Source organism: Falco biarmicus, chromosome 3, assembly GCF_023638135.1.
Source record: "Falco biarmicus isolate bFalBia1 chromosome 3, bFalBia1.pri, whole genome shotgun sequence".
Lineage (NCBI taxonomy): Eukaryota > Metazoa > Chordata > Aves > Falconiformes > Falconidae > Falco > Falco biarmicus.
The window spans coordinates 28,929,649-28,946,253 of NC_079290.1; the positions used below are offsets into that span (position 1 = coordinate 28,929,649).

General features: G+C 38.1%; 1 protein-coding gene across 5 annotated transcripts in view; it reads right to left on the minus strand.

Moving 5' to 3' along the window:
- Positions 1-16,605, minus strand: part of VPS13B (vacuolar protein sorting 13 homolog B) — a 477,114-nt gene that overhangs the window by 38,943 nt on the left and 421,566 nt on the right. For all 5 annotated transcript variants that reach the window (XM_056333224.1, XM_056333225.1, XM_056333222.1 and 2 more), the window contains 2 exons: positions 15,435-15,784; positions 9,194-9,355 (listed from right to left, as the gene is read on the minus strand). In XM_056333224.1, coding sequence (XP_056189199.1) covers positions 9,194-9,355; positions 15,435-15,784 — 512 coding nt within the window. The remainder of the gene's footprint in view (positions 1-9,193; positions 9,356-15,434; positions 15,785-16,605) is intronic.

A 16,605-nucleotide genomic window follows, 5' to 3' on the forward strand; every position in this document is an offset into this window, starting at 1 on the left:
AGTTTAACTTAAATCACTTCCAGAGCAATACAGTCTTTCATCATTTGAAGAGCCTTTCATCCATTTACCCACCATACGCACTTACCTCTATCCCATGGAGATTCTTTAAGCCAGAGTAGTGAAAATTGGTACTGTTCCATGTAGGTCAATGAAGTTACATAAATTTACGCCAGCTGAAGATCTGGCTATTTAGCTCTGTATAGATCTTTTGTGGCTGTGCAAACTTAAGGATGTGAGTTATATATAAGGGATCAAAGCAATAAGCATTCTGGGTAAAATTTATTCTTTGCAGAGGGCCAGCACAGAGCCTAAGCATCACTTAAGTCCTTTAAAACAGTTATATAAAGGCCTTGTGGGAATTCTTTCTTGAGGGTTGAATTTCACTCTGATTTTGGACATCTGTCATTAATTAATTTAAGTAATTGAGAACAGGATCAGGCCCAAAGTTTGATTATTTACACTAGAAAAAAATTGAAACCTGTAAATATTATGTTCTCCCATGATTTGTTTCCAGAAAGAGATAGCACTGGCCATGGGTCTGGTCAGTTGGACTTAGTGAAGGGCTGGACGTTGGGTTTTTTCATTGTTTTAAGAACCAACCACAGCAACAACTTTCAAAGATATTACAACTCAGTAGCCTGTTTGCAATTTGTGGTATCCTCAGCACAAGTTACACACAGAACAATAACATCCATTCAGTGGGTGGCTTTTGAATTTGCAAGAGTGATGACTGTTGCATTCAGATTCAAATTAGTTTTAAGCTGGAAGCACAAAGGCTAATAAGTGCCAGTGTGAACATGGGCATGTATCTGGATATGCATATGCGTGGGCACAGCTTTATATTCAAGAATATGTTGAGGGAAGCTGTGCACTAGGACATTCAAACTCATAAACAAACATGCCTCTTTGATTCTTAAGTATTAGTTACAGAAAACGAAAAACAAAACAAAACAAAAATTTCCAGTTGCAGTGGCTGGAATCAGTTCAGGTTCTTACAGAGGCAGCTGGGAATAAATCTCATCACATATGAAAACCAAGAGAAACAAGAAAACTGTTTACTTTGGAGTTTGGTAGCTGGAAATGACAGCCGAATAATGAGAAAAGGTACTAAGTGGTTAGTTTCAGCTAGAAGGCACACAAAATACGGTGTACTCCAAAGACAGATGTCATAGAACTGCCATAATTGATGATTAGGAATTGTATGTAGCTCCAATATTAGGATGTCTCCCACCCTGTATAAACAGCTTTGCTCACGAGTTAGAATGTTCCCAAGGAACACACGGTCAGCTTTCCCTGAGCAGTCATTAGCTGCCAAATGCTGCCTTACTAATTTTCTTTGTAGCACTGTGATTAGTCTGCATTTAATTTCATGGTTCAGAAAGAAAAATAAAAAAAAGCTATTATCATATATTGGAAATTTCTTATTTTATAAACATAGTATTTGTATATTAGTAAATGCTACGTACAAAGGAACAGCCCTCATCAGTTAAAGATATCTAATATATATGTATTAATGACATAACAATATAAGAATTGGGTGCTGTGCACATTTACTTTTGAGCCATGAGCCAAGAAACTGCATTCCATAAAAATGCAAAGGAATCTCTGGGTGAATCAGTTATTTAAATGTGAGATTTCTGGAATAAAGCTAGAAGCAATTAGTAAATGACACTAAGTGATACAGAGATATATGGCAGGAAATAAAAATTGAAGTAATTTTAGAAAATTGAGTAATCAACTGTTAGTGTTATTTCAGCAGAAGATGTCATAATAGATGGCGTCAGATACTCAACAAGGCAGAGCTCTGATGTTATAAAACTGACCTAATACTGCAGATTCACAGTAATTGCCATGTAACTCCCTTTCATTTATCAAACTTTAAGTAAATCCTAAATACTTATTAGACAGCCTGCTTAAAAAAAGTTCAACAAGCATAGCGAAGTATGGTACATATATCAGGAGAAAAGAAAAGTCATTGCAAAAAGATACAAAAATATTCAATGGACTTTAAAAGCATTCTAACAAATATAATCCAGTGATAAGTGGCAATTTATAGCTTAGAATTTAAAACAGACTATCTATTGTATATGAGAAGATCGGCACTCATGCAACCACTTGATTTCTGCATTTTCTGTTACAGAAACATATCAACAGATAACAGATTTTTTTGTTTTGACTAGACTTGGCCGAGGTTTGGATTTGTAATTCTGAGCCATTATGAATTTCTCTTTTTGGGAGGGAAAGAAATTGCCTTCAGGGAGGCAGACTAAGATGAAGGTGCTCCTAATGGAGCGAATGGCTAGAAAAGCTGTATTGGTTATCGTGCCTCTTCTCAGAATGTTTCTATTCACTCCTGAAATTTTACTTAGGTTTTCAGCTAGACGTGCGAGTGAAGGATACAATCTGAGTAAATAAAGCTAAGTGTCATATGACAAGGCATGAAGATTAAAATGGAGGATTAAAAAGGAGACTAAGAAGGGAGCCTGTCCAGAAAAGGCAGCATTTTCCAGCTGTGTAAGTAATTTAAAGCTTGTGCCCTCAGAATGCTTAGTGATTCAAATTTGATTTCTACTTTGGTTGCAGATCCACTGAAGTTAACTTGGATTCACTGTAGTTACATCGTATCTGTCTTCTAAGTGGAATGGGAAAACGCTTTTTGAAGAATAAGGGTTATTAGTCTCAACTCTGTGAGACTGTGAGAAATCAAGTGAGGACCTGGTTGATGGCGTGGCAGCAGTTGTACAAAATAGTAAAATAAAAAGCTGTGATGATGCAGCAGCATGGAAGAAACAATGACATGGAGATGGGACCTTAATTCTAAGACTTGAAGCTAAATGAATTTTTAATTACAAAATTAAAGGAGAAGAATGATACGTATTTTTTCGTTGTGTTTTCAGGATACAAGGTGGCCCTTGACCAGGATTAGGACTTACAACAATAAAACCAATTAGTATTTGAGGAAACAGCAAATGAAATGTTTATTCTGCAAATTACCAGCTGCAGCAGCCATCAGAAGAGTTCGAATTTCAGTTTGGCTTCATTTATTCATAGGACATGAGAGATCTGACCAGTTCTATGCCATCAGTCCTTGTAAGAAAGAAGGCCAGTACAGAGCATGGGAGAAAGCAATTTCTATCACCCCTATGCTGGTTAGTAGAAAAAAGTTCACACTCGGCAGACAAACTGACCCTTGTGGGCTCCTGGACACGTTGCAAGCCTCAATACAACCTGCAAAGCAGGCCTGAACCTCGCAGGAACAAGTTGGCTTTACATTACATACTGTGGAAAAGAAGTCTTTTGGTTCAGGAACAGTAGCCAAGTTATGAAGGTTCATGTGATTCAACAATAATATCAATCCCTATCCGCCCCAGATATTACTTAGAAAGTCAATTACATATAATATAATATAATATAACCATTGATTTTTAATGCAGGACCCCAAAGAAAAGCAGCAATACATTTATCACTATCTGAACAGTGTAAAATAACATACTTTTTCCTTTTTTTTTTTTTTTCCTGATGTTGCTCTGTAAATGACCTGGGAAGGTGAGGAGCGGCTGAGGGAACTGGGGTTGCTGAGCCTGGAGAAAAGGAGATTCAGGGAGACCTTATTGCTCTCTGCAGCTACCTGAGAGGTGGCTGTAAGCAAGTAGGGGTCGGTCTCTTCTCCCAGATAACAAGAGATAGGACAAGAGGAAACAGCCTCAAGCTATGCCAGGGGAGTATTAGATTGGGTATTAGGAAAAATTTCTTCACTGAAAGGGGAGTCAAGCACCTGAACAGGCTGCCCAGGGAGGTGGTGGAATCATCATCCCTGGAGGTGTTTAAAAAACATGTAGATGTGGTGCTTGGTGACACGGTTTAGTGGTGGACTTGATGATCTTAAGGGTCCTTTCCAACCTAAACGATTCTATGATTCTACATAAAGTACAAAAGGTTGTGCAGAGAACCTGTAACATCCCTAAACAATAAATCAGGAAAATATCCCTGTAATAACTGACATACAAGTCACAGTTTCTAAGTTTGAACCCACAGAGTACTGTATATCATCTTACATTTTATATAACCCAATACCTGAAAGAATGGTAACTTGAAAATAAATAACAATGAATTATGATCCTGCTGCAGACGCAACATAAATGAAAATTTGGCTTCAGCCTTTTTTTTTTTGTAGGAGAATGAGGAGGTTCTTACTTATATTTATTTCCAAATCTACAACTGCCTTGAAGAATTATGTTTATAAAATTCTAGCAGAAGTTGTGCTTTGCAGGCACACTATTCAAAATAAGAGAAGAAAAACTTTAAATGGGTTCCAGTGAAAATATTACTAATATACTAACCACTACTAATATCTATTCAAGAATTTGTAAGTGTATGTCGAGGAGAACAGAAAAACAAATGATAGAGATCTTTTCCCTCAAAATCTATATAAGTAGCAAAAAAGTGGCACAGAGCTGTTTCAGGTTATAACCAGTAACTCAGCCACATTCTCATTGAAGTCATTGCCCAAATCAACACAGGAACTGATTTTTACACACTACACCTGCTGCTTCAAGTTAAGGACAGTGAAAAGTGAAAATGGACTGTTATCATAACCCCAGGAGAAGACTGGAGAAAGGTTTGGGAGATGGTATTTCAAATGCGGACTTCCCCTCTGCAACATTATTTTTTGCACAGAAAGGAAATTAATGAATTTAAATCCATTATTATTTGCTTCTTGAGAAGACACTGCTGAAGTTTGAGTGTGGGGAAAATTGCTAGTAATAACTAGCATGTCATAAAATATTTTTGCTGTTTATTCGCAAGCAAACAACCTCTGCAAAATAAATTCAGGGGACTCTTACATGAATAGCTGGTTTTTACATTTGCTGTGATCCCTAGTGGGACCCTCCGACTGCCTACTGTCTTGCAAGAAAGAATTCCTTAACTCTGAGTAAATTGCTAGGAAGATCTGATCTCTTTTAACTTCAGAGTTTCACCCTACGTATCGTATGCTCCAGCTCTTCTAAAAAACACAGCTGTCTTGGAGACAAACATGACTTCTGACATAACTGGGGCCCATCCCACAAAGAACTTGAAGATCAAGATAAGGAGTGCAGACTGACTGAATCCAATAATAACGTAGGAGCCAGGAGCAGAGCACAGTCTGTAGAGCACAGGAGTGATGTAGCTTCTCTTGCCTTGTAACGATATCTAACAGACCCTTAACTTTCATTAAAATGTGCAAAAGGAACTCACAAGGTCTGGCAACTTTTGCTCGAATTGCTTAAAGCCTCAAACATCATCAGTTTTGAACCTACCACAACTCTGAAAGGGACTATATAGTTGGGGGTGTCTTGTACCTAAGGAAGGTCAAAATTGAACGAAATCTGAGGAAAACATGGGGGATGGAGCAGAGTAGAAGAGCAAGCATCAGACCTCAGACTTATTACTGAAATACTAGCCAAACTAGCGAGACTTGCAGGAATCAGAGTGAAAGTTAAAAGGGAAAGGTTAGGTTCCCTGTAATGTAGAAGATCCGGGCTGGGAAAAAATGAAGGAAGGAAGGAGCTTTAAGTTAAGCCAAACAGTTGGAGGGACACCATCAACAGTTGATAAATCCAAATCCTTGGTGTGCTATAGCTGTTTTCATAACATAAAAAAAGTTGAACAATTTTTAATTATACCCTAGAGTAGCTTTGTTAATATTGAAATTAATTCTAAATGTAAATAACGCATATGTAACTATCTACTACTACAAAAACAGCTTATTTTAGGCATATATATTTAGTTGTGTTAAATAATTCAAATGGTCAATTACTGCATCTCTCACTATGCTAAATTAGCAAAAGAAAAATGGATAATTTTACTGATGTGAATGTAAAAGAAATACAATCCTTTTAAAACTATTTATTTTCATTTAACTGAACTGCCTTGCCATACTAAAAAAACATTTTGCAGAGGTTAAATAAAGTATTTCATGGCAACCGCTGCCTCTTAGTGCCTGTGTAACAAGAAACATGAGCCAGCCAAAGTTGTGCAAGTTGGTTTTCTTTCCCAGTAAGAGAATGTGGTATCTAAGACCTTGTCCTAACTCATTTTATCCCCAAGAGTAAGTCAAGTAAGTCAAGTATGAACTAATGCCTGGAGGGAAGTCCCTGACTCCAGAAGTATGGATTATTTCACATTTATCTTACAATCTGCTCTCAGAGTTCTTAAAATTCACTAACTTGGCAAGTTGGGAATTATCATGAGAAATGAAATAATTTCATAACTATGAAGTCATCTAGCATTCCATGAATATGACACTCAGAGGGTTTGTCCATGCTTGGGCATTATTCTGACCTTTGGATAACAAGCTGTTAGATAGTTTTGCATGGAAACAATTAGAAAAGTGCCACAGCATAACAGGGACAACCTGATCTCTTAACTGAGTCGTCATTTTAATTTCAAGGATTTTATTAATCATTGACAAAATGTACATGACAACATTTGTAATAATATTTAAACAAATCTATTTCATATGATCTAAAATGATGAAGGATTGTGCTGTTTACGCTGTTCAGCTGAACTGCCATTCTGAAACACGCTAAATTTACAGTGATTTGTATTTAGCATTAACTAAATCAACAAAGTTTATATAGATACCAAGATTCTCGGACCTTTATAAAGAAAACTTGCTTCTGTCTCAACAGTGTGTGGAAAGACTGTGCTTCCATATATTTTCGGTGAAATTACCTCAGTGCTATTTTTTAGTCTAAAATTCCCAGCAAGAGATGGCTGTTGAAAAATGTTAAAAGACCAGAAGTGTTCTTGAAATTATTTCAAGGGCTGGGACAAGGGAGGTATCGCCCCTCTACTAGAAAAGCCTGCTGGCCAGCAACGTGGTTGAGTCAAGAGGAGTCAGCTGTTAGCTTTGCCATCTCCTGGGACATGGGAATCCAACATGACACTCCTGACTGTTTATCAGTCCAGTTCTTCAGTGAATCTGAATCTGATCAGAGCGAAACAGAATGGGGAAACCCTTTGACATCACCAACTTTCAGATGAAGAATGAACATCTGAAAAATGAATCTGAAGTTCCTACTGTCACCACACCCACTCCCTAATGTGTGATTTTGTTTTTTTGCTGGACTTTTCCACCTTTCATCCTGCACTTCTATTTTTCATTTAATGAGAAACTTACATAGCGGCCATGAAAATGGAATGCTTTGCATTGCTTAAGTCAGTGACTAAAAGGACAAGCTAAAGATCAATGTTTTAATATTTAAGCTCTCCAGATGTCAGATGGCTAATGCCATATGTTGTGCTGGTGGTCTTTAGCAGCTTGGCTGCAACTAACAAAAGGTATCAGTAACAAGCTACAGTTTTAACTCTTCCATTTTTCGCTTTGCTTGAAATAATCCTCATTTTCAAAACTCTTTCCAGTTTGTACCGTTAACTGAATTACACCATTATTAGGAATACAGCATAATCAGAACTACACCATTAGTAGAACTATCTAGAATGATGGTCAAAAAGACGTTCCCCCCAACAGAATAATTTTAAAAATAACCTGAAAACATTAAAGAAAAATATTAAGAGGAAAGTCTTACTTAGTTTTGGTTTTATATATAATTGTTTTAAACTTTTCCTTCTTTTTCCATGTATTTATGAAAAGGTTTAAATGATTTTTTGGGTGGTTGCTACAAAAGGCAGTGATAATTAGTTATGAAATGTAGGTCGCATTTAGTTAGCTTTCTATAAGCTTGGTTGTTATTTCTCCCTCACAGAACTGGAGGAGTTACGTCAGTTGTAACCCAAATGCAACTACTGTCACCTGATGAATAGGGATCCTGTCTCACAATCTGAGACTTGCCCAACCGCACAGAGCACAATCACCCATTTGGATTGCTCGCCTGTGGGCTAGGGCATCACTGGTGTTTGGTTTCTATGAGAAAACATACATCTTTTCTGAAAACGCGACAAGGGATGTACAGTGCTCCAGTGACTCTAAAAGTCACCAAATTCTCTAATTATTACACCAGCATACACATTTATAACAAGTCTGTGGCCATGGCGAGATGGTCCTTCATTAGCCTGCCTTCCTCTTAAGTTTTGACTTCAGTGTCAACTGCAACTGTTTACTCTGGCTGAATTTGCTCTGCACAGGCTACTGCACTCACGTACAACTCAGCAGTTTTGCATATCCACCAACTGACATATGAACTAAAACCACAGGAAATTTGCCATCCCTGCTTCCCAGTGAAACTTGAAACTTGTCAGCAGTGGAAGTGGGCACAGCTCCTGTTTAGAATCACCATCCAAATTTCACCCTCTTTCTCACATGCTAAGGCTGGCATTTTCCAGGGCTGTAGGGGAGTTACCCACTACACTTCTCCCAGGATCTGTAAAAATTTCAGTAACTCTTCAGCACTGCACTGCTGCACATCAAGCAGGGTGGCACAGGTCTCTAGTCTCCCACTCAGCAGGAGCTGGGTATATATTAAAAAGAAAATTAAAAAGCTTTGCTGTTTCATAAACACTTTTTTAAGAGATATAAATTCTTGCCCTGCCTTGAATCAAGATGAAAAGTCCCATTTTTCACCACCACTCAAGACAGCCAACAACATGGTTTCATTGAAATATTTCCTGTTGATAATTTTAAAACATTTTATTTCAGTTTCAGTGTTTATCCTTAAAAAAACACCCAAGAACAGAAACTGCATTATTTAAACTACATAAGTGGGGTGCTTCTGACAATTTCAAATCTTTTCTAATGCAAGCACATGCTGAGTTGAGAGACTTGTCCAGTTTGACCCTGTTCTGCAAACAATTTCAGTGAACAGATGCTTCTGGTAAAAACAATTCATTAAAAAAAATTCCCCAAACCTCTAATGTACATCACAGAAAACAGACACCGATCACTTAGTTATAAAAACCTGGCAAGCGATCTTCTTTTGCTTTTTTTCAGAAGCTTCAGTTTCCACAACCGCTCAGTTTTACAAAAAGCGGTCGTGCACATCCAGTTCTACCCTCAAGTAACTTCTAAACACTTCTGGCTTTCCTCAGTCTTTGTTTACCTTCTCTCTCTGATGCAGCCTCAGTGTGTGACTCCTGAAGGAACTGGAGCATTAGAGATGGTTGAGACCATACAGAAAACCAACGAATCAACACATAAAACCACCAGTAAGCTTCAGCAACTGCTGTATTCGAAGGGTTGTTTCTGACATACCTGCGGGGACTTGTGAGAGCGCCAGCTGTACTGGTGACTGTGGAGACTAGCCAGCAAAATATTTTCATCCGTATCCACCTGGCCAAACCGCAGTGTCTCTTGTGTGTCATTACAGATCACAAAATGGCTGAAGACCAACTCCTCTGCCTCAGGGCATTGGTTCTGAAAGGAAAGGGATATGAAAGCCAGTAAGCATCAGATTAATTGCAAGACATTTGGCAGCTGTCTGCCCAGTGGCGACTGTTACAACGCAGAAGTGCTTCAAGATCTCTTGCCGTTAGCTTTTGGTCTCATAGTACTCCGCAAAAATTACTGTTTGGATTGACAAAATATATCCTAAGACTTAACATATTTTACTTTATGTTTATGTAATGCTAATCTTAGAGATTTAAAACTACAATAAAAACTAGATTTCCTAACATATAAAAGATTTCAATGAAATTAAATTCAGTGGGAAATGACATGTCGCGTAGGGCAGACGGGGCGCTACAAGCATGAAGAGGCTTCTCTATGGCTGACAACTGATCTCTCAGGCCAACAGGCTGCACTTCCTCCTCCCCAGCTGCTGCTTCTACTATGAAATGTTGCTGTGGGTCAGCAGCAGAAGACTGTCTCTCTCTCCTGATACCACAACACTTAGAAAAATAACTAAAGAAAAAGCAGGAGACATGGGGAGAGTATTTTCACGGCTCCACAAGGCTAGTCTGAAAACACATCATGCAATTTGACAGTCTAATAGGAAAAATCAAAAACTATCATGGGTTTTAAAAGTATTTTAGATTTTACAATACTTTTTCTTCCTGCCTGCAGCATCCTTCCATCCCTCTTTTTCTGCTTTTCATCTGGCTACTTGTCACTCTGTTGATACAATGAGACTATATGATAGTCATAAAAATTACCAGAGCTACAGTTCTTCCGGCCCTGAAGGCACGAACTATAATCCCCTGTACGGGAGAGGTCAAAGTGTGACTGACAATTTGATTTGGGGATCATCTCTTGTGTATTTCTGTCGTAGTTGCTGCTGGGCTGCACCTTCCACTTACAAGCAACTACCGAGTAACCATAACATCTACACCCAGAAAGCAATATTTGGATAGTCTTCATGCAATTTAATGGGTATAACAAAGAATTCATCTTCTTGTGCTTTCTGTTACCTCCTTCTGACCCATCTTTCCTAGCACATACTTTTGACAACGCTTTATTGTTTGTTGGTTCCCTTCTCTCCACAATATAGCCCAGCTGCTCTTTTCTCATCCTTTCTTCCCATAACATTTTCTCTAACTTACAGGACCTCCACGGTCTTCAAGAGCTGACTCTGTTTCCCTTCCTTGCTCTCTCAGTGGACATTTAAACAGACATAATGAAGCTAGCACCTCCTCTGTCTATTATCATATGGGTCTCTAGTTCTTTGATAACAATGTGCCTGGAAGCCTACAGAAATTCAGAAATCAAATGTGAGAGAGAGAAAAACGTTTCCTCATCGATCCCTATGGATCTTTAATTATCCACAAAAAACAGTTTGGTACATTGCTAGTAGCACATTGCTGGGTGATATACATGGAACAGATTTTCTGAAAAGTGAAGTGTGCAAGATATGTCCAATTTAGCATCCTTTGAGATATGTTCACTACTATTATTACCTTCAGAAGAACCTAAGGTGCGTCTACAGGCAGGTTGGAATTCCTTTTGTGACAATGTCAGAATGGTTGGCATTTGTGCACAAAAATATTAACCCTAGGAGTATTTAAGCATGAGAACATTTAGATGAAAGCTTCTCTCCAAATCTCTTGAATTCTTCTGCATAAGATCAAGTATCTTCTGTGAAACAAGAGTCAGGTGAGTATAACTAAAACTGCACTTTTTCAAAGCAGTAAAACTCATTACAGGGCAATGTGTCTGTATTGCATTCAGTAGCAGATCTGGGTATGCTAAAGGCTGACATTTACAGTGCCACTTCAGAGCGCAGAGTTTATTTTGGCATTTTCTAGTGGTGGATCTATGACTTTTTACTGTAAAGCTGCCATACCCACACACCCATAAGTCTACCACAAATATATGTATTTTCCTGTTACAGCTTTGCAAAATGTTCTTTATAAAAGGGAGCATTTACTATCCACAGAGCTCAGCATGTTGTTATAGTCAAACCTAGATATAACCTCAGGGGAATTTAAGAAATTATTTTTTTTCATCCGGTACATTTTTCTTGCTGGTTACACAGAGACTGGAAGAACATCACCAGAAGATTATGAACTTCCTTCTTCTCACCTGAATAACTATAGTTTCAAGTAAGTAAGAACTTGAACTGTTGGTTCTTGCACCTTCTGAAGGGAGAAAAGAATCTAGCCATGTTTTTGCATGCATAAAACTTCTAAATTGTACCGGGGGAATGTTATCCCATCAGGGATTATTAATAGACTTGCACACATTTTGGTGCTGATGAATGATTGCCACTAATATGCGATTTAAATGCCAGATTTGCTACTACAACTCACTGCTTTTAACAGCAACGCTTCTCAAAGTTAAGCAGAAGAGGTATTTAAAGCTCAATTTTATAACAGTTCCAAAGTATTAATCAAAGAGATGCCAAGATTTGCATAATAAGGTGTTGCTCCATGCTGCCAGGCTTAAGAGAGAGCTAGTGGTGCCTCAAGTCATGACAGTAACAGCTGACTAAAGGATTACCAAGGAAGCTTGTGGATATTTAGCTCAGTATGGCAACTACACACTGTACAGGCAGGGTTCGAGGCAACTCCTATTCTCCTTGTGGTAAATGCAGGAGATTTTTCCCAGACAGAGCACCACCCATGCTTCTTGGTTCCTGGGGAGCTACAGCAGCTCCTGCACTCATCACAGGGAATTGGATCCCGAATTTGCTACTGAAGTCTGACAGCAGAAGCTTCTAGGGTAAGCAGAAAGGGACCAAAAAACCCCAAATCAATAAAACAACAACCCACCAGCAAAAGGATGGAGTGAGGAAATCTGGATCGATAAAAGAGAGCGTAGAGAAACCAGACATAATAAAAACAAATAGAATTGGGCCATTTGTGAGGCAATAATGCTAAAGGGCTGAATGATGACTCCAGGAGCTGAAAACACCTAAGTGTGGATTAGCAAAAAAATTCCCTTTCTGAATTAAAACAGCAAATCAAAAGAATCAGTAGCAGATCAACAGCCTGATTAAGATAAAGATAGGGTCAGTTGCTGGGGGACAATTTCCTGCCGCTCTTTAGATTACTTTTCAGCTGTTCTTTTCTCTCAGAGAGGAATGGAAAGTGTCTCTCCTTTACTGGAGTTTCAAGTATTTTGTGAATTCTATTGAGAGAGGGGGAAAACATCCCACATAATACTAGTCACCAGGCTTTCCTTATCTCAGGACTTTCTGCTCAAGTCTCAGCTCACAGCTATTTCAAAGCATTTCTGGGTCTGGGAACCTCACCTCCCACCCCGCCAGCATAGATGCCTAGGCCTCTCTGTACGCACAAAGTTATTCTCTGTGTGCTTCACAAGCTACTGACGACCTGTGCGAGCCTTCTCTCTCTCTCTCACACACACACATACACCCCCCCCCCCCCTCTAGTACCTAGTAATGTTTTTTGGACAGAAAGTCTTCAGCAATTTCTCATCTCCCTTGAAGTTCCTCTAAGATAAAAGAACATTTTCCTTCTGATTGTTTAAACTTCATTCTCATGTCAGTATCTTGACATTATCAGCTAGAAAATTAAATTGAAGCTACACGCAAATTTTCGGTACCCTTTTCCTTTGTTCTCTGTGCTTATGGTAGAAAGATGGGGAAACTACTGTGATCACAGATGTCATTTTGACTGATCCCAGCTCATTAAGAAAACTTATGCAACTGCCAACAGAAAGGTTAAGCACCATACGGACCTCGAGGAAAAGAAGTTCTAATGGTTCAACACAGGTTTAAACCAGGAGCTTTTATAAATGCTGAGGGGTTTAGGAAAACATTTGTATCGTGAGACCACAAAGGAATAGTTTTTTCCCAGGAATACTCACTTAGTACCATACCTGGGGAGCTGTTTTCTCAGCTGACCCTGTGTCTCTACACATCACAAAGCACTAATGCTATAAAACAATTTGTGAAGGTTTAAATGCACAAAGATATAGGAGAAAACACCCTCCCCCCACAGAGACATGCATTTGCTATCTTACTTGATACTCTGTACGATGTTGTTATTAAATAATAAAACTAAATTAATAACAATCTTGGAAGTTCACCACCCAGTTATTTGATTATTAAAACCATGACTGTAGCTTTGCATTTAGATGTGCATTAGCCTGATACTGCTTGTATTTAAACAGGTATTTCAGATTAGACAGTGAAATATGTCAAAAGGGGAAACTGTTTTTAAAAAGTGCTAATCCTCTCAGATTTTCAACATGTGACTTACAAGTATAAAGCAAGTTGTACGCCTGGTGTTTTTTAAGCTTAATCTACTTTCAAAATGTTCATCATTACTTAAAAAAAATAATAAAAAAATCAGTCCATATCTAGGAAACAAAGACACTGACAGAGGCTTCTGTTAATCCTGAACTCTTGACCTAAAGGTGCAGGGCCAAATTGTTTCATGCTTCATCTGTCTGTCCACTGACTACAACATCACTTGTTTCAGATATTAATCCAGTAAAAAATATGTGGAGAATTCAAATAACCTTTCCTGCTTATTAAATTCACGCTTCTAGTTGGCAGCATTTATACTGTATTTTGTGCGAACAGCAAACATCAAACAGGGCTTATCACTGGGAAATTCATTCCCTCCCTGTGCAGTATGTGCCACCCCCCGAAACCTGGAGGTAAAGCCACATACAAAATATCTTGGTAACAATTAATTTAATAAGCTGTTCTGAACCCACTTGTGTGTTAACTGTTCCCTAATTTCAAAGCGATGCAAGTTTTTAATCTCAAATACTCAGGGTTAGATACCCACCACATCAGAACATGGTGGCAAGTACCCTTGACATGAGAGGAAACGAGAAAATTACAGCAACAATTACAGAAGTATATCCTCCTGTGGCTCATGTTAACATTGCCAAATCCATGTATAAATCAGTACCAACTATTCATAGAATGTACCTGTCAGCAATATACTATGAGACATATGGCTCTACTTAATCAAATATACAATTCCACTTTTTCAGCTCAGAATATTCCTTCAAGGCACAGAGTAGTCAGTCAGTCATTCACACTGTGATGTGGTTTAAAACATTTAAATATTTATGCACCATATTTTATTTATATATATAGCTATGACTGAGCAATCTTTTCTTTTTTTCCATCCTAAGAGGAAACTGACCTTTCTGAAGGCCATTTTGCAGTAGTTGCCACACATGTCTTAGATGAGGGACTAGTACCAAGTAAGAAATATTTTGGGTTTAAACGCCTACCAAGGACTCTCTTATACTTTCTATGTTTGTTTTTTATTAAAAGCATTGTTCAAAATATGACAAAAACCAGCAATTGGAGCTACAAAGATTTTTGTTCACATTGATATTTGAGCCAGCTGTAAAGATTTAAATCACACTAGATCTTGTTTTATGAATGTCCTTTTGCAACAAGAAAACCGTGGAATGCCCTTAAAAAAGAATTTTTTGATATAAAACAGATGTTTCATCCTTTTTTGGGGGCTTTGTTATTGTAGTGCCATGATAGGTAATTAATTCCCAGGCTCCACATAGGTCTTCAGGCAGATGAAGAGAATGATTTGATTTCAAGGCTATAGTGGAGTAAGGGAATTACAGGCCTTCGAGGGGTCATTGCAGAAGCAAGGTTCCTTATGCCAGGACTGGCTTCGGCCATTAATGCTGCTTGCACAGAATGTAATGTGAAACTAGTGTTGAGCTTCACTAAGGATAGAAGTAGTAGCTGGAAACAATATGCTCTACCGCTCAGACTGAGCTGTGCTTACGTATCACGCATCACTCACCTTTTCATAAATTAATGGAATATTATGCATTTCAAGACCAAGACTCTGATTATTCTGATATAAATCCATGTAGTTTCACTGAAACTCAACCAGTTCTGGCTACATTTGCCTTTACATATAGCATTCATTGTCTCCTAATTTTCATTGCTATCATGGAATTAACATTTATTAGTAAAAAACACTTTTAGTGCCAATTAAAGCTTTTACATCTTGCAATATTTTTAATGAATGCAGTTGGTATTCTAATTTGCTATTAATCACAAGAGCTAGATTTTTTTCTTATTATTGTATTTGCATACCTGCTGCCAAGCTTGAATTGCTTTATTTAGAGAATGAAGTGCATATTGGCCAAAGTTGATGAAAATGGGGTCCACCATTATCGTGCAGTCCGATAGTCTTCCCACTGTGCTGCTTGAAAGAGCAGTCTGCCCCCAGATTTTGAAAGGTTTCACAACACTCTGCATAGTCACGTTTCGGCACTCCAAAAGTTTACAGTCAGCTTGAGCTGAAAACTGTATCTCCTGGAACATCGACTCATCGCTCCACTGACGAAGATATATATGAGGCTCATCCAAGGAAATTATCATGTATTCTAGTTCAGATGGCATGTTCTTATCAGATAAAAATGGCTGCAGAAACTTTGGCAGAGCTGAAAAGTAAAAGAACAAATGACTAGAACATCACCATTGCCACATTCTGTATGTTTTTGTAAATTATATTTTAACTGCTTGTACATATGATGAAAACAAGTAAAATTCATAGAAGAGTTGACATTTCTGAAATCTGAAATTAATCCTGTTCACACTGTTTATTAGATGTAAAATAGAACTGTAATTAATAGCAGCTGCAAACAAAAAGTATCTGCAAACTCAAATCCTTTCATGGCAAATAGACCAGCCAACCAAACCGCTTTATGTATACATTCCACAGTACTTCACATTGCCACCTATTCAGAGCAGAGACCATATTACTGTGAGAATTTTTGCTATAGTAGATGTAGATGATACTCCACACATAGCATAATATGAATACAAAAAAAATTTAGCAATATAATATTTGCTGACATGTGACTGTACAGGGTAACAGGCTCCACCATGAAAATTGTCTTTGCTGCAATTACAGAGTTCAAGACCACAAACCCACTGAGATGCAACATATTACCCCATAATACTAGGAATTAAACAAAACAGTTTCCTGAGACTAAAGCATGAGAAATATATAATAAAAAAGATTTTATCGTGTTCACTGAAGTCCTGCAAAGTGCTGAGCGCTGTGGCAGCAGACACTGCGAGGCACGTACACCACTTGTGTAACATTAAGCATGTGAGTCTTTCCATTGATGTTATTATTTATGTTGCTGGAACCCCTCACATGCTTAAAATTAGCATATGCTCAAGTGCTCTACAGATTTGGAACCAAAACACTCATCACTTTCCAGGATCAAGCCCTATTATTCTACAAAAGCATAAT